This window comes from Astatotilapia calliptera, chromosome 10 (assembly GCF_900246225.1).
Source record: "Astatotilapia calliptera chromosome 10, fAstCal1.2, whole genome shotgun sequence".
Lineage (NCBI taxonomy): Eukaryota > Metazoa > Chordata > Actinopteri > Cichliformes > Cichlidae > Astatotilapia > Astatotilapia calliptera.
In genome coordinates, this window is record NC_039311.1 from 25,603,666 (window position 1) to 25,628,186 (window position 24,521).

At 39.5% G+C, this 24,521-nt stretch overlaps 2 protein-coding genes across 3 annotated transcripts in view; one reads left to right on the forward strand and one right to left on the reverse strand.

Annotated features, from left to right (window-relative positions):
* The first annotated feature begins 4,267 nt into the window (after positions 1-4,267).
* LOC113030804 (uncharacterized) lies at positions 4,268-11,398 on the forward strand. 2 transcript variants are annotated; one of them, XR_003273656.1, is made up of 5 exons: positions 5,104-7,206; positions 7,672-8,673; positions 9,297-9,455; positions 9,779-9,874; positions 10,284-11,398. XR_003273656.1 is itself a non-coding variant. In XM_026182522.1 (4 exons), exons 2-4 carry the CDS (start codon positions 9,423-9,425, stop codon positions 10,590-10,592), a joined length of 438 nt encoding a protein of 145 aa, XP_026038307.1. In that variant the 5' UTR covers positions 4,268-4,630; positions 9,297-9,422; the 3' UTR covers positions 10,593-11,398. The 2 variants fall into 2 exon arrangements, 1 of the variants encoding a protein (XP_026038307.1); XM_026182522.1 differs by lacking the exons at positions 5,104-7,206; positions 7,672-8,673 and adding an exon at positions 4,268-4,630.
* Positions 7,206-24,521, reverse strand: part of LOC113030805 (zinc finger and BTB domain-containing protein 16-A-like) — an 83,072-nt gene continuing 65,756 nt past the window's right edge. The window contains exon 4 of the mRNA XM_026182525.1: positions 7,206-7,741. Within this exon, the coding sequence (XP_026038310.1) occupies positions 7,668-7,741 (74 nt within the window). The 3' untranslated portion in view covers positions 7,206-7,667. The remainder of the gene's footprint in view (positions 7,742-24,521) is intronic.

Here is a 24,521-nt window from a genome sequence, read left to right on the forward strand (position 1 = left end):
GATTGCATGGAAGCCTGTAGAGAGCGATCTGCACACACAATCCAGCTCGTCCAATATGCATACGCGCCAGCCTCACTGTGCATGCCACGTTACAAAAATTTGGTGATGGGCGACCAGCTGAAGCACTACCAAAGTGCACTGTGTGCCATCAGCTATGACTTCACTTTTGGCGTGCACTACCGTGTGCAAGGGTGACAACGGAGATAATATACCAAGCTTCGTGTTAGCTAGGCATGTAACAATTTTGGAGTTCCCTGACTTTACACCACAATTCTCTAAACTTTATCGTGGTTTTACTGACTTTAAGCATAACTGTTGCCCTTTAGACAATGGCCTGTTTGTCAGACTTTGTGAAACTACCTTCTAATTTGAGAATTTTTTTTCAGCTTACCACAACTATAATAGTTTATTGAAAATGTCAAAGGAACATGTTCAGGTTTTCTCAAGTTTTAATATGAAAATGATCTGCTGAATTCTAACGACAGAAGCTTAATCTGGAAATCTATTTTGTATGCTCTGTTAAGCAGGTATTGCCATCTGGCCTAAAAAGGTGTCTCAAGTAAAAAATCCCCATTAGAGCACACATAGAACGGACCACAGTGACCTGAAAAATTGTACTAATGTTTGACATAACAGAAGTTAGGTCAGATATTAAAAGCCCACTGAGACGTTGCAGTGCCCAGAAATTCTTCTAGGATGGATGACTCCCCCCCCCCCCCCCCCACACACACACACACACACACACACACAAATAGCTGTAGGAAAGTTAACTTGACATGACATAATCTTACACATGATTTTTTCACCCACTTTAATCCCCCTGTGCAACATTTGTTTGCATGACATACTTTTCTGTATGCGCACATATTTCTGCTGGAAGTGTCTGAAGGATCTTTTCTCAAGAGTCAGAGAGGCTAAATGGGAAATTAAAAAGGCTAATTACAGTGTATATGTCGATGGCCAGCCAATATCACACTCAGTGGGTTTTTTTTAGCAGTGTAAACAGGGCAGGCTAGAGAGCAGAGAGGCAGATTAGGGAGGCAGAATGTGTGTGTGTGTGTGTGACAGAGGGAGGGAGGCAGACAAGCACAGTCACCAACAAAAACATAGCCTGGCTGTTCACTGAGCCTACATAAATGGCTTACGTAAGAAAGTACTCTCAGTACCAAAAAACAGCAAAAATCCATAAACACACACAGACAGCCCCATTCGCCCCCTCCCCCCACTCCCGCACACACACATAAACACATTCATACACACATATTGGTCTCACCACACTTCTGAGGACTTACATTTATTATCACAACCACAAAAAAATATTTCTGCTTTGTATTTTTAGATTTACACTGTTAATCTTGACCTTTAAAAATAAACCGAAACGTTGGCCAAAATGACAAAATATCAACAAGAGAAAAAAAAGGAGATTTATTTGCAGCATCTAAAACTCAATCTGGTTCTCACACACACACACAAATAGCACAACAAGTATACACGCATTCATGGGAACACACACAGACGCAGTATGCTGTCAGAACAATGAGTACAGACACCACACGCTCTCTCATCCCCCACTCCCTCCCTTGCACCCTCTACCTTCAGCGTTATAACGAGCTCTGCTGTACAGTTTTATTTACACCAACCTCTTATCAGCAGTACAGCAGCACAGAGGCTGCCAATTGGAGAGGACAGGCCACAGTACTGCCTGTACCCTGTAGTGGAGTAGGTGTATATCGCCATGCCCCCAGCACGTTTTTATCAAGGCTTGGAAAAAGTCTGGGCTTGCGCCAGGCTGCCTCTCAAAATAATAAAACACACTCACACGCAGGCACACAGAAACAGGATGAGTTGGCAATAACGCACCACGACTACAAGCACAACAGTACACAGGTCACACAGCACGAGTACAGCTAAAAGGGATTTAAGTCCTTTTAACAATCTTTTTCAGATGCAGGCATTATGCTACATAAATATTAAATATCTATCTGAAGGCCTCGAGGTGAAAAAGATGTAAACACAAGAAATTGTAGAATTGTCATCACTTACAGTACAGTCAGAACTGAAACCCTGAGTTTTGCAGATGATGTGATTCTGTTTGCCTCATCAAACATGATTAACAGCATGCACTGGGGCAGTTTGCAGGCATATGTGAAGCAGCATGGAGGAAGTTCTCCACCCTCTCCACCTTCACGTTTTGTTTTTTGAAAATAATGGATTGCTCCTTCTTGGTTGAGTTGCCTTAAATGCTGGAATTTGCAAATCTCTAATGTAGAGCGTGAGATCGACTGATGGACTGGTAGTCATGGCAGGTGATGTGCTCCACAGAGAGCCGAGTAGAAGAGCAAAACTTTGGTTTCACCTATGAGGAAGTGACAGCTCCCATAAAGGAACGCTAATCCAATTGTAGCAGGGTGGCAAAGTACTAAAGTTAGGACAGAAATGCCATTAGCTAGATAAACTTGCAGATTCATGGGCTATATGGCCTAAATTACCCTCAAGTCTTGAAGCCCTCTTGTTTGCTAATGGGGCAAATAAGAAGTGTGGAATCTGTAACAGGACATGAGGAGACAAATAGCTATAGTAGTAAAACGAACTGATATGGTGTAATTACAAAGTGTACCTACACTGTAAAAACGATAACTAGCAATTGTTGATTTCACTAAAGTTTTTAAATTAAACTGACTTAGAAATAAAACTTTCTATTTACAACCTAAAAAAGCTTGTCTACCCAACAAATTTCTTTCATTGTTGTCCTAACTAAGATTTTCTAGACAGCATAACAAAGATTATCAACTTTTGAGCAGAGTTTCTGAGTCAAGTTGGGAACCAGTGGGAAACCCCGTAGATGACTGGCACATGTGGTCTGAACAAGTTTGAACTAAACCAAACGGACTTTCAACTGAGCCTGAGCAGACCTGAGCTGTGTGATAGTTGTTTACCATGTGTTCTAGACCAAAAACCTCCTAAGAAAATTTGAACCATCGTGGCTGGATTTGGATGCAAATTGCAATTTTTCGACCATTGAGGATTTTCACTTCTGCAGTTGGAGTGTATAATTCTTTTGGACAGGTGCTGGAGCTGCCGACCATTTACCCTAGCAGGTAAGCTAACTACATGTGTTATTAAGATTTTCTACAAGCGCCTAGGCTGCATCCTCCTGAGGACCCGGGAGAATGGAACTAGTAAAACACTGAAAAAGGCCAACAATAGCATTTTTAAGTTATCTAAGTGACTTAATTGCCACCCCCCCCCGGCTAGCTATCGAGCTGGTGGGTAACAGACGTCTCCGAAAGCGTCGGCGCACTCTTGCAAGTATATGTTGTCTTAATAAACTGAACAGATATTAGCAATTTACACAGCTACATTAACGCCTGAAAATATCTTAAAAGTTTATTTTGTGACCCAGAAAGAGTAATATTAAAACTAATTCCACAGGTAGAATTTGCACATGCGCAATAAGGATCGGGGAGTCCGATCCGTAACTTTTTTTTCTCTCGTTTTTTTTCTACATTATATTGAAATGTTTCAATATTGCAAACATTTTAAGAGATGCTTATTATAAGGAGGACGTATTTCTCGGACAAATTTAGAGGAGTCCACTATGAATTTGGGCAGCCTTCGTCGCGCCGCTGTGTCGTAATCGGGCTACAAGCAGCCTCTGAAGGCTTTAGCTCAGAGTAGTGGCCAGCGCAAAAAGTAATGTTTAATGTTAAACACTCTGATATTTAGACAGACATCACTAAATGACGGTATCTCACACTGGCTTTTTACAGCACTTCTGCCATGGTAAAACTTATTAGCTTATTACCCGTTTTGTAACCAGTTTCAATGTTATCTTTGCATGAAAACGTTATGTTAACCTTGACAACAAACTGGGCCAAGCACGCGTTGTCATGGAGACGCTTTCATGGGTCGGTGTAGGATATGTGCGCCAATTATATGACAGTGATATAAGTAACTTGCATATTGTCTAATATTGTTTTTTCACTTTTTCAATAGTCACCGTTTATCCGGTGCAGCACTGTTACTTTAAAGTAATGTTTAAAGCTGACTTGACAGTTTGTCAGCTGGTGTAAGATTGCCTAATGTACTGTAAGTTAATGTCACACGCAAATTAAAGTTGTACTTCATGCTCTGTATTATAAGATTGCTACATTTTCAGAGCTTTTTACATAATGGGGAAGGAGACAATATTTAAGGAATGATTGTGTGTTGTTGATGTATATTGTGTTACAGATAGTATTATTTTTTTCTATAGTTATTGCATTTTTTTTATCATAGTAACAAAAAAATGTTTGAATTCAAGCTTGCATTTATGTTACATGTCATGTATGTTATCAATCATATACTTGATATAGTAGACAAGTGGTCATATGTAAGTTAATATGATTCCTTACATATTTTTTTCATGATGTCTCTGGTTTTGGCTTGTTGATGTATTCAGCTCCTGCATCTATGGATTCCTTCTGTGTGTTAGATATGGATGTTTTATCCCATTGCAAAAGTGCTTTTGGCAAAATTGACTATGTCTCTTGTGTTTCAGGGGTGGATTTCATGCAGTGCCGATTTTGCAAATTCACAAGCTCCAGTCAAGAGACTCTTTTGAAACATTTCCGCCTTCATCACGGACAAGGTGCACATTGGCCATGCATTCACACAGACTGTGTATGTGTATTTAAAACACCTGGAGCATTACGATCACACCTCTCAAGGTCACACTCAATAGTAAAAATCCACAAAAATTCCACATTTCAGTGTGAATTGTGTGACTTTAAGGAGATTTGCAGTGAGAAAACCTTTTGGAACCATCTTGGACATCATTTAAAGAACCGAGAAACCGTACAATGTCCCTTTTTAAGGTGTAATTTTAAAACAAACATTCGCCCAACCTTCAGTTCTCACAGAAGTCGAAACCATAAAAATTGTACACTTGAGGATTTTCGAACAATTGCAAGAACTGTTTCTGAAGATGAGATAATTGAAAGTGAGCAATCTGATTGTGAAACAGGAACATCAGCTTATAATTTTGTGAGACCAGATGAGCTTGACAAGATTGTAAAGGATGTGGATAGTGAGACACTTGAACACAAACTGGCATCTCTCTTTCTGTGTATGCAAACAGTGTTGCATGTTTCTCGAGCTGCAACACAAAAGATTGTAGAGGATTTCCATAACCTGCTCTCTTTCTCTAACATTCATACTCTCACCAGTGTAAAAGAGATCCTTTCAAAGCATGAAATAGAAGTAAATGATTGTGTTTTGCAAGACATTTCTAATGCCCTAGTTCAAACTAATCCACTGCTTTTAACAACATCGGAGAAAGGTTCCCTATCTACAGATCACAGAAGGAATGTATATTTCAAAGAGCAGTTTTCTGTTGTAGAACCCACAGAGTATCTGTACAACACAGCTCATAAAAACTCTTTTGTTTATATATCTGTCACTAAGATACTTGAGACTTTACTGGGACGGGCAGATTTTTTGGACCAAATTGTATTTAATCAAGAAGCTTTATCTGGACACTTTAAGTCATTTCAAGACGGCAAGTACTACAAGGGCAATAAGTTACTGGGACAACAAAACTTATGTATCAGTTTGGGGTTGTATATTGATGATTTTGAAGTTTGTAACCCACTGGGCACCTCTAGAAAACGTCACAAGATTACTGCAGTATATTGGGTAGTTCTTAATTTACCACCCAGATTTCGATCTAATCTTTGTTCAATTCAGCTTGCTCTCTTAGGTAAAAGTGTGGATGTCAAACAATATGGTTATGAAAAGTTTTTTGAGCCACTGATTAAAGATATAAGGTGTCTAGAAGAAGAGGGAAATTTTGTGGAAGTTGTAAGCCAGTTTATTAAGGGCACTGTATATTGTGTGAGCGCAGATAACCTTGGTGCACATGGTCTGGCAGGCTTTTATGAAAGTTTTACTGTTGACAAGTTCTGTCGCTTTTGTTTGATAAGTCGGGACAAAATTGCAACGACTGAAGTTAATGACTTCCAATTGAGGGGTGTTGATCAACACAATTCATTTCTGGAAGAGCTTAGGCAAACTGACAACCTCCAAAGTGTTAATGGGGTAAAAAGGGAATGTGTACTGAGCAAACATTTACTATTCTTTCACCCAATAACCGGATTTCCTCCAGATATTTTGCATGACCTTTTTGAAGGCGTCATTCCTTTGGAGTTGTCCTTATGTTTAAAAAAGCTGATCTCAAAAGGGTTCATTACATTTGATACATTAAACAACTTCATAAAATCATTTCCCTACAAATATTCGGACAAAGTAAACAAGCCTCAAAAAATTCCAAAAACAAGCTTTGAGAAAGGAACAGTTTTTGGTAATGGACATGAAAATTGGACACTGCTGCGCTTACTTCCTTTTATAATTGGATGTAAGATACCAGAACAGGAGCCAGCTTGGGAGATTTTAATGGACCTCAAGGAAATTGTTGACATTGTTGTCTCAAACAGACTCACTGAGGAAGCATTGTGTTATTTATCTTGCAAACTACTGGATCATCGCTTGTTGCTTACCAGTACCTTTCCGGACTTCAGACTAAGGCCAAAACACCACTTCATTGACCACTACCCACATCTTATACGCTGCTATGGGCCGTTAGTGGAATTGTGGACGATGAGATTTGAAGCAAAACATAGCTTCTTTAAAAAGGTGGTCCATGACACTCACAACTGGAAAAATGTGCTGCTAACTCTTTCCTTGAAACACCAGCAAATGATGGCATACCATCTGAATAGTGGGAACCTTTTAAAACCAAAGCTCTATGTTGACAATGTGAAAGTGGTCAGGGTTTCAGAATTGGATCCATCAATCAAGTGTGAAATACAAAAGAGGTACCCTCATCTAGACAGTGTGTCTCTGTCTAAAACCGTTCATCTTTTTGGGACACAGTATGTGGCGGGCATGATTTTATCTGCTGGGCAATGCAGTGGCCTCCCAGAATTCCACAAGATTGTGACCATTCTTGTCAATGCAGAGGAGGTGACATTCATTTGTAAAAGACTGAGTTCCTGGTACATTGAACATTTCAGGTCCTATGAGCTTGTTGAACACACCTGTGCAGACCTTCTTGTGCTGGATCCAGATGTGCTGACGGATTATCACCCTCTAACAGCATACACAGTTGGTGGAAAGCTGATGGTGACCCCAAGGACGTACCTTCTCTATTAAAGCAACTTTATAATGGTATGTTCTCTCCCCTCCACCCTGTCTCCTATTCTGATCTCCCCTCTCACCCACCCTTTTTCTCTATTGTCCTCTACTTCAAAACTCATTTCCCCTTGCTTTTTCTTTTCTTCTCCACACACTTCTTTCTTCTATCACTCTGCTATCCTCACCAAATTATCTCTCTCTCCTTTGTTTTCTCCTCATTAAGCATTAGTTTTGTGCTGAATGAATTGAAGGTTTTCCCAAGTGTAGGCCAGTTGAGTACAGTGGCTGAAGAAAATGAAAACTTGGATATAGACTTGAGCTTTATTTAAAAAAATTTTGTGTGTGTGTTTTTTACATTTGTAGACTAAATCATTTGCAAATCAAATGTAGTCAGCAGATTCATCTGGAAAAAGGCAGCTGTATGGTATAGGTGTCAACTGTCTTCTAATTGTGTTTGGCTATTGATTTTCTGCCAACTTTTTTTTCTCCTCTTTTCAGACTTTGTTACTTCGGGTAGTTCTTTCCTCCAGAGAAGCCCGGCGAGTCCAGCTTCCTGAAGTACCAGCATCTGTGGGACAATTGATTGATATACTTAAAGAAAGACTTGAACTTGCAGGTGACTTCTCACTACAGTTTGAGGATCCAGATTTCGGAAATGCAATATGCAATCTTACAGCAATATCTGAATTACCAGCTGAGCGTGCAGTCCTGCATATAATGTGGAACTGTGATTCATCTACACTTAACCAATCCATTGCTTCAGTGTCCTCTGCTTCAGTCTCTTCCCAGGACACAATAAGTGTGCACTCTGATGATTTCAGGCCTAGCTGGACCGATACTATCCAGATGAACTTAAGACATGTGTCAGAGTGGCCCTCTCCATTTTCTATTCCCAAGTTTTCACATGATGTTGAACTGAAATTGTGTAAGGCTAATGTGACATATGAAAAATCTAAGAAGGGCCTTGCAGTAACAAGAGACATGAAGATGGAGATTTTGGATAAAATTGCAGAGGCAGTGTTTGAAATTAAAGCCTACCCTGAGAAAGATGAGGTTGAGTCAGTGGCTTCTGCACTGGTTCTCAAATATCCATGCCTGAAGGAGCCAGGTAGCATCACAGGCTACGAGGGATGGAAAGCAAGTATCAAGCACAAACTTGGAAACTACAGATCAAAGCTTCGTCGGGCAGGCTGCAACGAAGTAAATGTAAACAGGAAAAGGAAAGGAGAAGATGAAGCCAGCAGTCCTTTCACCCTTAAAAAGCCCAAACGTGGAGAGGTCAATCATGTCCCAGATTATCCACAGCACCATGATGATTCTACTCTTGAAGAGGAAAGAGTTGCTCTGGTCAGTGAAATGAAGAAGAAACAAAAGAACTTGAAAGTCATACAGCAGAAGATGGCGCTGACATTTTCTCTCAGGCGGAGAGAGGTTGTGGAGTGTCAACCTATGGTATCTGAGGTCCAGGAGAGATGGCCTGGGCTGTTTTCCTCTGAGGAGGTAAGAGTGTCCAAATTTATTTATAATTTAATTATTATTCAAATTGGGCATGACTTATACTAGATGGACTATTATTGAAGTAGTACAGTATTTGCTGGTGTAATGCATTGGCCAACTTTATTATACCTTGTGCAACCAGTCCACATTGAAATCTGTGACCCATTAGATTATTTGACCTGTCATAATATTCTTACCCTGAACATTTCTGCCAGTACAAGAAAAGAGTCCCCATGCTAAATCAAAATTGTTCTTCCTGTGAAACAGAAAGTCAATCACATAATTTTTGACTTAGCATGTATGTTTTTTTTTATTTTAGTGCTGGAAATAGGACTTCTATAGACTGAGATTTTTAGGGAAAGAATACTAAGGCAGGTCACATAATCTGATTCGTCACAGATTTTGGTGCAACGTAGAACATAATATGTATTTGCATATTGATACTGTTTTTTGTGGAGGGTGTTTCTATTCCTGTGCAAAATGTGTATTCATGAGAGATTTTTGAAGTAGGTTTTGTGGTTGATAACACAGTCAGGCATATAACATGGTGCAGACTGTACAAGGCAGCTACCCAGAAATTTTCTGTGCTGAATAAATGGCAATATTTTGGTTATTGTCTTGTTTAGATATCTGAAGAATTTCATCGGATCACAAGCAAAGACCTCCTAGGGACGTTCAATGCATCCCTCAACAAATTTGTGCCTGGCCTGCTGAAACTATACCGGTCTAAGAAGGGAGCTCTTGGTGAGGACATGGAAGACCTCTTGGATAAACTTGATGAACAGGTAAGTGCTCCTTTACCTGACATTTTTAGAAGAGAGTATACCTTTGTCATAACAGAAAAAAATGTTGGCTTCAGCCAAAACACATCAATGGAAATGAATGTAATCAGTCATTACTTTGTTTTTATTTGGCGGTATTTTATTTAATTTGTAAAAAGAAAGTAAAATCGTTAAAATGGTGTTTTGTTTTTTTAAGTTTTAGATGTTGCTGGGCCTGATCTGTATTTTATTTTCATTACTATAAGAGTTCTGATTTTGCATTGTGTGTAGGTACACCACGTTACTATACTAATTTAAATGCTTGTTTTCCACTGAATGCTCTTTAGACATCTGACATTGTGTCCCACCGAAAGACAGCAGCACTGAGAGGCCTGCCCATTTTCCTCGGAGAGGATGCAACACAGGTTTTCCTGAAGTGCTTAGTAAGTACAAAAAAGTAATGCAAGCAAAACTAATTGCTATGAGATGTTTTTAAAAGATGATTTAATCCAAAATGGAAATGTCCACTTCCTCAGTGCAGTCCAGATAATTTTATGGTGAGGATTGCAGTTGTCATAACTCTCGCTGCTTTTTTTCTGCTGAGGAGCACCTGGGCATTGTTAGTGGGTGTTCAACAGCAGAAAATATTTTTGTACAAAACTCATCACAAGGTTGGTTGGTGAAAGATATTGTGCTGTTAATTAAAGGAAAATAAGCTTTTTCTTTTTAAAACCTCCATGAGTCAAATGAGCATCATGGTATAGAGGTTAAAGTTAAGATCTTTAGAAATGTATTTTGTCTTTAATTTTTCTTAGCTTTCAATAATTCATATTTTACTTTTCTTCTCTTCAGGACACTGACATTTTGGAACCAGTGTTGAACGGTGCATCAGTTGCCATCCTCACCATCCTGCAAGATGACGATGCCGATACGTCTGTGCGAGAACATGCTGTTGTGTTGGAAGGGGACATCGTGCTACATAACATTCCAGACCTCTCTACTGCCTTGGCATACCTCTTTGGCCTTCTGTATGCCCTCAACATTGATTATCCAAAGCAGATGAGTTATACCTTTGAAGCAATTCAGGGCATCCTTTTTGAACTCGGTGGCTCTCGATGCTCACAGCGCATAAGGTCTCTAAAAACAAAGCTTTTGCTGTGACTGTTAATGGGGAAGCCAGGCATGAGTTTAACTTGTTCTTAAACATGTTCAAGTGCATTGTAGAGTCATGTAAAAAAAAAAACCAGTAGTTCAACCCCTTTCCCTCTATATAATCGTTCACCTGTTACAAAGAGTTGCATATTAGTGTTTGAACTGTTAAAATTAATTAGGAATAAGTGAAGGAAAGAGGGAGGAAAGGAAGAAGGGAGAAAAGAAGGAACAGTCAAAACAGAATGGTTCATTTTGACCTGGTCGGTCAATATGAAGTTGAAGTGGATAAGGGATTATTTGAAATGTAAATATTAGTCAGATGAATCTGTATTATTGAGAATCTATGGTGAAATTTTGTCTTGTAGGATTTTAAAAGATTTGTTATAGTGTTTTTCACTCCACCTGAAGTATGGAACTGGTATTTTACCTGATAGTTCGCTGTTCATTGATGGTAACATTTCTAATAACTTTTGACTTCTGTAGTTCATCATAGTAAGCCCATGTAAAATGTCGATGTCTGGGTACATAGGCAATTGTTTGTTGCACTACCCTATTTAGTGTGCAATAGTTAAGTTAAGCTTTTACAGGACAGTCAGGGTGTGAACGTGAATGACTAAGCTGCTGGACACTTTTCTTTTTTTCTGGACTCTGGAATTTTAATGTCTCTGCTGGGGTGCTCAAAGCACCCTAAAGAAACTGGCAACACGTTTCTTTCTGTTTGTTTGCTTTTTTACAGAAATTCACCCCACTGCCCATGACCTTCTGAAATATACTGAAAGCACTGTTGAAAAAAATAAATACGTTTTTACATAACATTCAGTTGTGCTTTGTTTTATTCTATATCTGTTTGAGTGTTTTTTCAAGTACGATAACAGCATACATTTTTCTTTATTTATATTGGTAAATTTTAAACTCACTGGAGTAAGAATTGTATGATTATTCAACAAGAATATCTGCGTTTGGTGAATTTAGGAATACATGGCCTTGGAGGGAATAATTGTATGTTAATTCAACAGGAATATCTTTGTTTGGTGAAGGCAGAAATACATGGCATTGAAACCAGAATTTCTTTGTTAGACTTACAGGATTATCCTAATTAGGTGAACAAGTAGATCCAAGTTGGCAGAACATGAAAATATTAGTTAAGTCAACTACAGTTGGCAGAAGTTGAGAAAACTCAAAAATCTCTTGCATCATGTTGCCTTGAAATTTTAAGTTTTCTCAACTTTTTCTTTTTTACAGTGTAGCAAAAACAAAGTAGCTGTACACGGAAAAACTTAATGTCCTAGTAGATGATATTGCACTACCCATAAAACATGCACTGGTTCTCACAAGTATCAAACAGACTTACACAGGCAGAAATGACTTTATGGTGTGAGCAAACATGGCAATATAGATAAGACGAGATATTCTATGGGAGGTGGAGGGGTAGACAAGCCATCAAAAGCGCAAAAGCGAACATGTTTGCTCTCGATGATATTGTTATCGACGGAAGGGAAAAAGAAATCAAAGGGAAGCGAGAGAGCACGAGGAAGAGAGAGGGAGAGAAAAAGGAAGCAGATGAAGACAGAGAATATTCAGGTCGCATTTGACAGCTTTACGGTCTGTTGCGCCGAATGGGATGTCTAGGGACGTGGCAAAGCAGACAAATATTGACTTGCAGAGCGTTCGCATGCACACACGTACACAAGCGCACGCACACACAGACTGGGAAAATACACAATACACTTCCACACGAAGCCTCTAAATTCAGCCCCCCTTCAAAATGGATGAGCTCACATTGCAACATCAGTCACCCTTGTTTTTTTTTTTTTAGCCAAGCTCAACCTCTTAATCCATTCTGCCTGCAAACCAATTTGTTTGTCCAGTAGGTCATAGACAGTTTCCTGCCCTAACTGTTCCCTGTTCTCATGTACTGTTTATTTCTCCCTCGCCTTTGTATTACTTTCTCTGAATGATGAAGTCTTTTCCAGAGCTTTCTGCTTCTTAGGAGATTCTGGGCATGTTAGTTCGCCTTTCCCGTATTTGCTTCCTTCCTTGTATTTCTTTCTGACCAGTTCCCTCTACTTTCAAATTGTCTTGACAACAGAGAAAGCTGGCTTGAAGTGTGCACTGAAACAAGAGGAGATCAACACAAGTATAACTTAAGAGTGTTTCTTTTTCATTTAGTACCATCAGATTTTTAGTCAACGTGTCAAAGGGTAGCTAGTATTAACATCCTGACAACTGAAATCTTATTATTTTTTGTTTTTACAGAGACACCGCCATGAAGTTTGTTTCTGTGTATCTTACTGGAAAACATATTACCTTATTCAAATTTTAAAGCCCATTATGTTCACTTCATTCCTGTTGAGCGCACCTTGGCGAACGCCCAGAGGTGGCAAAAGTACACACATTGTTCACTTAAGTAGAAGTGCAGATACCTGTGTTAAGAAAATGCTCTGGTTAAAGTTGAAGTACTGATACAACTTCTTTACTGACGTGGAAAAAGTGTAGACTCTGAAATGTGCTCCAAGTATAAAAGCAAAAAGTAGCTCTTCTACCACCTGTTTTGTGAAAAGCTAACTAATCCGCCACCTGCCATATTAATCTAAAAATGAAATAAAATTACTAGAGAAGGGAATAAAAACTTAATTTCAACTTAAATTCTAATTTTAATGACAATAACACTGTATTAGGAGATATTTCATGGCCCATCACGACGTAATTCCACCCCCTAGACAGTAGAAAGCTAGCTTATTGTTAAAATTCACCAAATGATTTTATTCAACTGCTGTCTGCATACCCTGGTGTAACCCAACACTGACCATCAACACAAAAGCTGCACTGCACCACTCTAACGTACTGCTTTAATGTAAACTTCACCACAGTACAGGGGCGATCGTGGCTCAAGAGTTGGGAGTTCGCCTTGTAATCGGAAGGTTGCCGGTTCGAGCCCCGGCTTGGACAGTCTCGGTCGTTGTGTCCTTGGGCGAGACACTTCACCCGTTGCCTACTGGTGGTGGTCAGAGGGCCCGGTGGCGCCAGTGCCCGGCAGCCTCGCCTCTGTCAGTGCGCCCCAGGGTGGCTGTGGCTACAATGTAGCTTGCCATCACCAGTGTGTGAATGTGTGCGTGAATGGGTGGATGACTGGATATGTAAAGCGCTTTGGGGTCCTTAGGGACTAGTAAAGCGCTATATAAATACAGGCCATTTACCATTTACCATTTACAGTACTGCTAATTAACCAGTGTAGCCTGCAAAAAACTCTGATATTTCCATACAAACTTTGAACAATAACAGTTAGTATTGTATTTTTGTATAGTAATAGTACAGCATTTAAATTCGTTTTTAAAGATTTTCACAATATGAAAAATCATCAAGCAGAGAACCAATCTGAACCAATCTGAAATTAATTGTGATATTTTGTGTAAGATTTAAATTTCCACTTTATCAAATGTCATTGATTAGTTCTTACCTTTAAAACTACTTTAATGTCCTGTCTCACTTAGATCTTTCTCCACCTCTGAGTGAAGTTAGCTCATTCTTTTCTCTCTCTGGGGTATAAAGCAAACGTAGCTAGCGGTTTTATCATAAACTCCACAGATACAGTTTGTGTGTGTGTTGATATTTGTTGAGGTGTTTAAAATGTTGCATTTGAAATTACCTGCTACTTAAAAAATGTTACTCTTTGAGCTCGCTCCTCTTCTCTGTCCTGAACAAGATACTGAAGTACCACAACCACAACTTATTGACACGTGCACCAAAATTACCATTCCAGATGCTCCAGCCCACTTTAACCACTGAGTATAGCACTATAAACTCACTGTGTGCCATAAGCACTGGTGATGGAAATACCAACAGGACTGTCTTGTATGCATTATTGTTCCCACCACCGATGTAATATAATCAATTAATTCCCCTCAAATGTGTTAAACCTGAAGTAACCAGGCTGTTTTGAAAATGTAAGGAGTAGAAAGTGAAGATATTTGTGTGTAAGGAAAAGTAAAAAGTTATCAGGAAACTAAAGAAAATACGATTCAGGTTGATCCTAGAGGTGAAAGATGTTGAGGGTTTTCAATGTTGCTTTCAACCCCTGTACATTTTCAAAATGAGAAAAGAAAATGAGGTTTTGACATGTACCCATGTTTCCTGAAATCCTTAGAAATGAGGCTATCTTCAGGGTCTTGGGTGGATGATGTGTGCTTGTGTCGGGATACGTGGAAGAGGATAAAAAAGTGCAGGACGGGAAGCAAGAGCTGGATGCACAGAGGAACCACTGGAGGCTATTTTGGTGTGAAGTGGCAGGAAGTGAATTAGGTTGCCACAAAAATGCCAAAGTAGGGCTTTTCGTACAAGTACTGGATCCGGTTTTAATAGACACTGTTTGGACAGAAACAAAAGATCTGTCCGTGTCCATCCTGAAAAAGCATACAAATGTATGAAGCAAAGAACATGACAAAGAAAAACACATGAAAATGAGCCTATGGCTCATTTATATACGTGTGTGTTTTCTAAGCAAGATTCTTTTAAAACAACCAAAGTGATCAGTTAATACAGTGGTCCCCAACCTTTTTTGCGCCACGGACCGGTTTGTGCCCGACAATATTTTCACGGACCGGCCTTTAAGGTGTCGCGGATAAATACAACAAAATAGTACTAGTACTGGTACCGAAAAAAATAAGATTTACTCATAACACACATGAAAAGACCCAGGAAAACTGAGTTAACGATTTTAACGCTGAAAACCGATAAAAACCCTGAAAACTATACATTTCACACCTGAGCCTCAACTCTCGCAGCCTGGTACCAAACGACTCACGGACCGGTACCGATCCGAGGCCCGGGGGGTTGGGGACCGCTGAGTTAATATGTGCTTATGTAAACAATCTTCTTCTGTAGCCTAAGAATGTATATTGATCAATAGAAAAAAACCCATTAGGATTAAATTAGCATTTTCAGCCTAAATAAAGAAGTTTAACTCATGTTCTTTTTTTTTTTTTTTTTTTTGGTTAAAAACGCTCACAAAGATGCAGCTTGGATAAATAACCTAAGCCAGATCTGAATTAAAATACATATGAGCAATTTCAGATGAGATCCATGAATATTATGTTGAAAAAAAAAAACCAACATTACCGTAAATGTCGGGCTATAAGCCGCTACTTTTTGCACAAGCTTTGAACCCTGCGGCTTTTAGTCAGGTGCGGCTTTTCTATGGATTGTCCATGATTTTTGTCATATCGTAAGACGATTTGTTTCGTGTGTTCCGCTGTTGTACGGCACTACGTTGCCTGGCGGAAGGATCGGGGTTCAAGAGTGGTATGTTAGTCACATGTCCGTCCGCCAGGCAACGTAGTGCCGTACGAAGTAGCGCGAAAAACAAACTTCAAAGTAGCGCTATGCGTTCAGCGGGAGGCGTGGATGACGAGCGGCGATAAACTTGCAAGTTATGCCCAAAAAGCAAGTTATGCCCAACTCCACCGGTGGATTCTGACAGCGTGGAAAAGTGTGAAAACATCCACGATCACCAACGGATTTTGAAGGGCTGGACTGCTGCATGATGGAGAGGAGGACACCGCCACGGCCCTTCTGAGGGTGTTCGACTCTGACACTGAGGATTTCTTTGGTTTTGAAAGTGACAACGAAGGAGAGAAGAAGAGTGGATGACGAAGCCATCATGAGCCTGTTTGTATCCGACACTGGAGAAGAGGACTTTGGTGGTTTTAGTGCGGAAGAAGAGAAAGATGGTGGTGAATGACTGACTTTTCTTCTTGTTAAAGCTGTGTCACTGCACCTGAGCCTAAAAGGTAGGCCGAATCTATTTTTCTGGTGTGCTGTAGGTTATTGTTATGTACTACATGTGCAAATATGTACCCATAACTTGTTTTTCAAAATATTAATAAAAGTGATGTCTCCAAACAGCCATCTCTTTCCTGACAATTCCCTTTGTGCATATTCTCTTACATATGATAAGTCAACATTGAAACACCTGCGGCTTTTGGTCAGGTGCGGCTAATGTATGTACAAAACAGGATTTTCCCCTGATTTTAGCTTGTGCGGCTAATATTTAGGTGCGCTTTATAGTCCGGGAAATACGGTATTTTTTTAATTTTTATTTTTGTTACATCCAAATAGCCTACATTGTTTAGCTGTTAGAGATTTCAAGACTACCACTACTATGCGGCATTCAGCCTAAACAAAGTATATCAGTGCTGGATGTTAAAGTGTTAATTGCAGACAATTATATCATGACAATGTTAAAATGTTTGGATTTTACTACTGATTACTAACCATCAAGTAGCAATTATCAGTCTTATCAGTAACCACACCTCATACCAGAACTACATGTGAGGTCAGACTTCTAAATATAATCAATATGGCATTCAGTTCAAGGTCAGCCTATAGCAACTTGTAAGTACGATGCTGGATTAAGTTAATGTGTAACTCAAAATGACTCACAGAAGAGCAACTAAAAGATTTACCAAAGAACTCCAAGGCTACAGAAGCAGTCCACCCATCCACTGAGAATCAGTCACCATGCATTCTAAATTAGACTAACAGTAGTTTTTTAAAAATGATATTGTTAAGCAAGCATACGGTCACAATAATTCACGAGCATTATGTGGTAAATGTAATGTAAAAGGTGGCTGCAAAAGCAACGTTTTCTTTTTTCTTGCTCTTTTAATTCTTCTAAGGGAGCTCAATTCTAAGACTTATTTCATCTGCATCTGAGGCTAGAGACTGTTACTGTTAAATTTCCACTGCCTAAAAACTTCAAACTAGCTCCTTCACCCGTGACAAGTTTTCCAAATCAGTCCAACATAAAACAGAAGCTGGCAGAGTTTGTCAAATAGCCACCCAGGAGTCTGGATCTTTCCAGTGTGGCCACAGTGTAAGCGGTAAACACATTTATGGAAATGCAGAATTTGACAGGTTCTGTATATAAATTACAAGACTGCAACAATGTTAATGTCAACTTGGCATTGTAATAGGCTAAACAATATAGCTAAAGAATGTCTATATTTAACACTTGTCACAAGTCCAAGGAATTAAGGAAACTTCACTAGAATCAGCTGGTAGCAACAAGTCTGTCAAACTGTACTAGAAAATAAAGATTTTTTTCCTTAATTTTCCAACACAATCTTTGTCCATTTGCTTACAAAACCAGTAATTTAGTATTTCCCCATTGAACACCTCTGTGGTACGGGCTAGGAAAAGACCAGTCTGGCTTTAAAAAGATAACACCCAAGCACGCTCTCTCCTTGACTTCAGAGAAATAACCAGTGAGAACAGACTCAGTTTACTGGGCCTGCAGTGTTGAGGCACCTTGGTCTTGAAGAAAATGTTGGACAAGCTGACAGAGGGGCATCACCTGGCTAAGGACATGCCACTGCCAGCTAGCTCATTTACATACTATATTAGCTTTAGTCCCTGTGTGCTGGGAAGAGAAAACAAGCACAGGGCAACAATCCTGCAACTTCGACCAGCAGTTGAACTCTTACCCCTGCGACCACCACACACTGTTGCTCAGCCAGCTGCTGGGAATCCAGCAATTGACATCCTTTTTACAGTGCTGTAAATGCATTTATAGTTTAAGAGAGGAAGAGATAAGAATGCTGCTGGACTGTAGCAGGAAAACTCATTTTAGCTGTAGTTTGCTGCCCGGGGGGTGCGACTGGTAGACTGAGGTTTAAGGTAATTGCTAAACAAAAAAATCTAGACATAGAATTGACACTTGATACCCTGCTTTTTTATTTCCTTCTTTTTTGGTAACAGGCAAAACGTTTTTGGGGTTTTTTAAAGGGAAAAAAAAGAAGACCGGGCTTTCCTGGAATTTTACTGGTGGAATAGGAGAGAGCATTGCAGGGCTGATATATATACATGCATGTGGAACAAACAAACATTTTCATGTATCTGTACTTGAATACTTTTATACTTTTCCTCTCTACATTTTAAACCAAATATCTGTACTTTCTACTCCTTACATTTTCAAAATGAGCTCCTTGCTTTACGTATAATGGATTTGCTGAGTCTAAACAGTAACACATGAAAGGCAGTCCTCTTTGTGGATTAATCACCGGGTAAAAAGAGATGAAGGAGGCAAACCTGTGTGCCAAAGTCAGGGGTTAAAGTGGGCCGGTGTTTTTATTTATCGATATAAATAAACGACTGCAGGTGCCAATAAGTTGCTGTTGCAACTTGGGCAACTAGCTACCGCTACAAAAGACGAGCAAAAAGCATGAAGACAGTATCATTTTTTAAGTGGCAGGTAGGTTCAAATGCAACGTTTCTATCAGCTCAACAAATATCAGCAGACACACAAACTGTTTGTGTGCATGTTGTCAAACAGTGTGTTGCTAGCTAAAGGTTCGGCTGCTGCATTTCACAGGGACAGAGAAAAAGAGCTAACTTCACTCAGAGATGGAGAAAGAGAAGGAGAGGAAGAAGAGAAGTTAGATGTAAAGGTAAGGACTGCTCAGTAGTATTTGATAAACTGCAAATTTAAAGCTTACATGTAAGTCCTCGTGTTTTTAAATCAGATATTGCGTCTGTACATGTGACATTATGCTTTTTTTCATATTGTGAAACTGAGGTAGACTAACTGTGTTATTTAAAGGTTGCATGAAAATACTCAGCAGTTTAGTGCAGGATAAACAGGTTAGCTTGGCTACACTGTGATGCATTTAAAGGTTCTCCCGACTGCTGAATCCCATTGTAGCCTCTTCCCTATTAATTTTCCTGTTTAGAGCCAAAGTCACTCTACAGAGGAGGAAAGAAAAAACAGAGCTGTTGTTTCTATATTCCATCTTTTTCTATGTTCATGTTCTACTTAACTATTTAACACTGAGTGCCTTTATTGTAATTAAAATTATAATATGTACTAATATTAATTTATCAACATAACATTAACATAACACAAGGTTCAGTTAATGTTGCACAAAAACTGCTCTTGAAAGAGTTACCTATTATTTTCTTTGAGTTTGAGCCCATACCGATACTTTTTCACTTTTACTTGAATAGAGCTGAATCAGTAGTTCAGCTGTTACTGGAGTATTTTTTAACACTACTATCTGCACTATGCCACCTCTGCATTTTGTACTTCAAAATCCTATCACTGTTATCCTGCTCGTTTGTCTCTGCTCTTTTATATGATAAATCAAAATGATACACGAGATGAGAACTTGCGGCAGAAGTTGGTTGGTGGCCATCCCAATGTCCCTCCCCGTCTCACAGTCAATACCCTGTAAAGATTTAGTGCTTAGGGCCCATTATTTTCTGCTTTCAAGTCAGACATTGTCAAAGGTAACACTGAGTTTATTAAGGTTGGAGACATGAGTGGAAATCAGGGAATACAGAGTTGACTGGGTAGTAAAACTGTAAGAAAGAAGGGGAACTCTGATTTCTGTTGTGAAATTTTACAGGAAGTGTATATGCTCAGAGCAAAATGTAAAAAAAAAATAAATGTGCTCATGAAAAAAAAGCATTTTGAAAAGATAATTTCAAATATTTCAACATTTTAGTTACGCTCTCCAGTCTTCTACCTGTTCCCATACCACAGTGTGAAGATTATTTAATTGCTACACATGTGTTATTGCTAAGAGGCCAAGCTGAGCCAAAGAAACAACTGGAGAAAGAAATGCAGAAGATAAGAATGGCTAAGCAACAGGAAATACTTGAAGCATGCAGTTTTTTTTTACTGCACTCAGGTGCATTGATTTACATACTTGTTTATTTTGTTTGATTCCAAAATCCTCTCTTCCACCCTGTTAAATCTTCCACATAAAACTTAATAAGTACTGACTTCAAACGGACAAATTGGATCAATTAGGGAAATCTCACAACAAGAGCTATTTAGGCGAATAAACTTACCTCAAAATACCACAGAACTTGAAGTCATCAAGCCTGCATTATCTGCCAAATGACACCATACAGAGGTTAGTAGCGCTTTTCCATTAGGTCATCTGTTTTTCCCTGAATGGGGTGTCAGAATGAGGATATTATTTGTTGAGTGAACTCAAGAAATGATTAAGAAAATCCCCATGCTAAGATCCTGTCCAGACGAACACCACAGATGACACCGATTTCCAATTAGTTATCATTTACGCAAGCCTGAGATTACTTTTCTCACTGCCTTCCTCAGCTGCTTTCATTTTGTGAGACAATAAAGTTAAAAGACAAGCACGTTTAATTACGTATATGTTTTTTCATAGATTAAAAAAAAGAAGGAGAAACGTTCCGTTAATTGTAGTTTCTGACTGAAAGCAATTCTAGTTTTACTCTACATTTAATATAGTCCAAGGTAATCTACCTCGGATCTTGCACTCATTACATAAAGTGCGAGAAGGCACTATGGTATGATTGAATGCTATATAAATAAATGCATGGATAAATTTGAAAATGAGCTCTTGTGGAAAAAAAAAAAAAAGTAGTTAATCATTTTCCACTTTTTACTAAAGTTTTGAAGTTTTCAAGTGAGGAGTTGCCAGCGCTTCTCCGTCTGCAGACCCACCACATTGTGCACGGGCAACCGCACAGCTCTGGATATAGATACAGCAGAACTGATACTGTAGAGGCAATGACAGCTCTTGGCAGGCAGCCAAAAGTAGGGAAGTGTGTGTATATATGTGTGGGTGGAGGTGGCGGTGGCGGTGGTGGGGGGATACAATCAGCTGAGGCAGAAATAGGCCAAATGGTGACTGTATGGTTCAAAAGGTTCATCTGTCCTCTCTAGCTGCTCTCTGAGTAGGGCTTTTCCCCTCTTTTCCTGCTATTACTTAAAGCGCTATGAAATAAATTCTTTTCTGGGCAAGCATTCAATTTTATTTTATTTATTTATAACATGCAACGAATTTGTGCACTGGGATGTGCCGTCCGAATCTCTTTAGACTTGCTAAACCACCCGAATAATGCTAAATGCAAAGGGCAATCACATATCTGATCTAATGACTAAAAACCTGATTTAGTTATTTTTTTTTAAATCAACACATTTTGACATTTTTTTCTGCAACCATGCAAAGTCAGTAAGGTTGTGACATTTCCATTAGTTGTAAAGTTTTTGAACAATAAAACGAAAGCTTTCTGCATCATTTAACAACCGGTTAAGATTTTGTCACCTTCTAGAGCGTGTAACATTAAAAAGATGAAACTTTAATGGCCTGTGTTTAACTGTGCCGCAAAAGTGACAGAATATAGAAGGTTTTCTTTGTGCTTTTTGATCTTTCAGGAGCCGATTTCCTCACTTCAACCAAACGGATGGAAACATCCTCAGTTTACATACAGTAGAGTTTTTCTTTTTTTAAAGGTTTGGTTTAAGTCTGAAAGTAGGTGACAGTTTGACAGAAACATCTGTGTTGGTGATGATGTGCTGCTCTCATGCTGGGTGCGCTCATTATGTCTTTGTACTCTTTTGTCTTTCAGTTTAACCCACAGATATTTCTTTATTTATTTAACGCGCATTTGTAGTAAAGTTTCTGAGGAATTAGCGCTGTGGTCTCATTTCCAGCTCGGCACATGCTGAGGCTCGTGCGGAATCTCAGCACATTTTAGTCAATGGGTACTCATTTAAGGTAATTTTTCAATTTGGAGGGTAGCCCTGTAGACGAGTAGTCTACAGTAGAGAGCATGAGAGGTGCTGGGACTGTTGCGGGAGCTCACATGAATAAATTGTTATGTAATACTAACCAAGTAGTTTTGTCTCTTCCCCTAATATTGCCTGAAGTGAACTTTCGAGTGTGGCTCCCTTGTTCATCATTGTTTCTGAGTACAACGACTGTAAAACAGGTTGCTGGTGATAATGTCATGGCTGGGAACATTTCCACGCAATGCCTTTTTAAAACCATCGAGTAAGCCAAAGATGTTTTGGGCCAATGGATGCAGACATTACAAGGTAATCAGAAGCAGCAGCGCAATGTCATATCACACAGACTGCCACAGGCATAACTGGACAAACAGTGCTGTCAGGATAACGTTGTTTCTGTTGTGTTGTATTTATTTTGTTGTCTGTGGCATGCTCGCACAGATCATAGCAGCCTTTAGTTCTCCAAGAGTTTATTATTCTAAAGGTTCCAGTCCTGCCTGCTTTGGCGTCAGGCAGTTCAGGCAGCAGACACTTCACTATTCTGTTTGAGCTAAGAAGAGAAAGATAACGGACAATAATGTTGTGACCTCTGGATCGACTGGCATCTTTGTCTATTTGATATGTTGAAAACCTGAGGAGTTATATATTTAAATCAGAATTTAAAGCACAACTTTTATAAGACAGACATATAATATAGGCTGTTATAGATATGGCGGTGCCTAAAAGTCTGTGAAAATTGTTTCCGAATCGGTCTATAAGACACTGGACTGATAGTTCCAAATCAATATACTCTGTACCACCTAAGCCCCCCTGAAATCCTCGGGGGCATGGTGGTGGGGGGCATCCAACCAAAAGCCTGTTTACTCCCGGATTGAACTGCTTTTCCTTCTGACCAGTCGTATTAGTATTCCGTGACCACTCGCTTGTTTTCAACAGTTATAACACAATATCCATGCTTTGCTTTTATGTCGCACCTCCCAGTGGAATTAGTAGCATAAAAGCAATCCTTGTGTGTCCTGGCTACTTCCAGATGGCTTTGGGAGTGCTTTTATCTTTTCCCTCTGCCTCGCTCGCTCCGTCTCCTTTCACTTTCTCTTGCTTTCTTTCTTCCCCCCACATGAAAGTGCCGTCGGCAGATCTTTGCTTAGCCGGGTTCATTCTCTCTTCATCCGAAAATATAAAAGTTTCAAAGAGCATTTCATGAGGGAGCTCTTCCATAAATGGGATTCATAGCTTTCTAATCTGTGCTGCGAAATTGATCTAAAAAGTTTCCCAGAGCTATTGGCCAACTTACATAATGCAATAAAAGGTCGCGCCTGAGAGAATATTTACTTTTATTACCATTTGTGTCACAAACAAACCCCTCACTCAGCTTTCTCAGTTGGGGCTGTAACAGAATTTTGATGCTTTGCAAAAGAAAAAAGTCTTTAAAACATCTCATACAAACTTACAAACTCTTTTCCTTTTTTCTTTTTTGGGAATATAAAGCAAATTTGGAGCCAGCTGTCAAAAACTAAAACAGCACTGATGGATTTGATTTAATAATATAAAAGCGGGCAAAATTAAACAGCAAAATTTAAACGGTGCGCAGCCTGGATGCTGTGTGAAGTGGGCAAAGACAATGACACTTGCATAATTCATGAGACTGTCACATGGCGAGGTCAAGACACACGCACGCACACAGACACACACACACACAAAAAGCATTTGTCTGGCCCCAGAAATGCCAATCCCTTAAAAACCGCCTCGATATGAGGCACGGGCGTGATGATAATCTAAGAGAAGAACAACTGGGCAGGCCATGCGAACAGAGAGTGTGACTGTCTACGCTGACGTGAAACCTGCCTAATTACACACACTGTCATGACACAATGAAGGAGCTGTCAAATTTGATTGGCTAACTTCCATTTCTGCCGATGTCAGTGCATACCAGGGGCTCATTAGAGAAAGTGCGACAAGTGCTAGTGAAAATCTAATAGCCAGCGTGAATGTATGACACACTGTTATATCATTACAGGAACAATGTTTTACTGTTGGACATAATGCTGAAGCAATCTGAGGCATTTTTTAAATGAGAACAACGATTTTACCCCCGTCCCCGGCAGGAATTGGTCACACACCGTCTATCTCATGGATAACTCTCACTTCACTTCCAGGTGTGACTCCCTATCCAGCTTGTGAGAAGATGATGGTAACAATACACAGAGAGGGTTGTCAGAGCAAGCTCTGATTTGATACGACAGCAAGTGTTCAGCTGGCTGACAGCTACAGAGTCTCAGCAGCACTCACCACAGGCAGTTTACATGACATACCACCCTTAGACATAAAGCACATTTCATGCTTGGATATTAGCACACATGACTAAAAGACTGTGGTCATAC

What these genes read in the sequence shown, in the direction of transcription:
- LOC113030804 (XM_026182522.1), top strand. Translation starts at nt 9,423, where the DNA reads ATGGAAGACCTCTTGGATAAACTTGATGAACAG. An exon ending in TGGATAAACTTGATGAACAG is followed by an intron (nt 9,456 to 9,778) that starts GTAAGTGCTCCT and finishes AATGCTCTTTAG; the next exon opens with ACATCTGACATTGTGTCCCA. An exon ending in AGGTTTTCCTGAAGTGCTTA is followed by an intron (nt 9,875 to 10,283) that starts GTAAGTACAAAA and finishes TCTTCTCTTCAG; the next exon opens with GACACTGACATTTTGGAACC.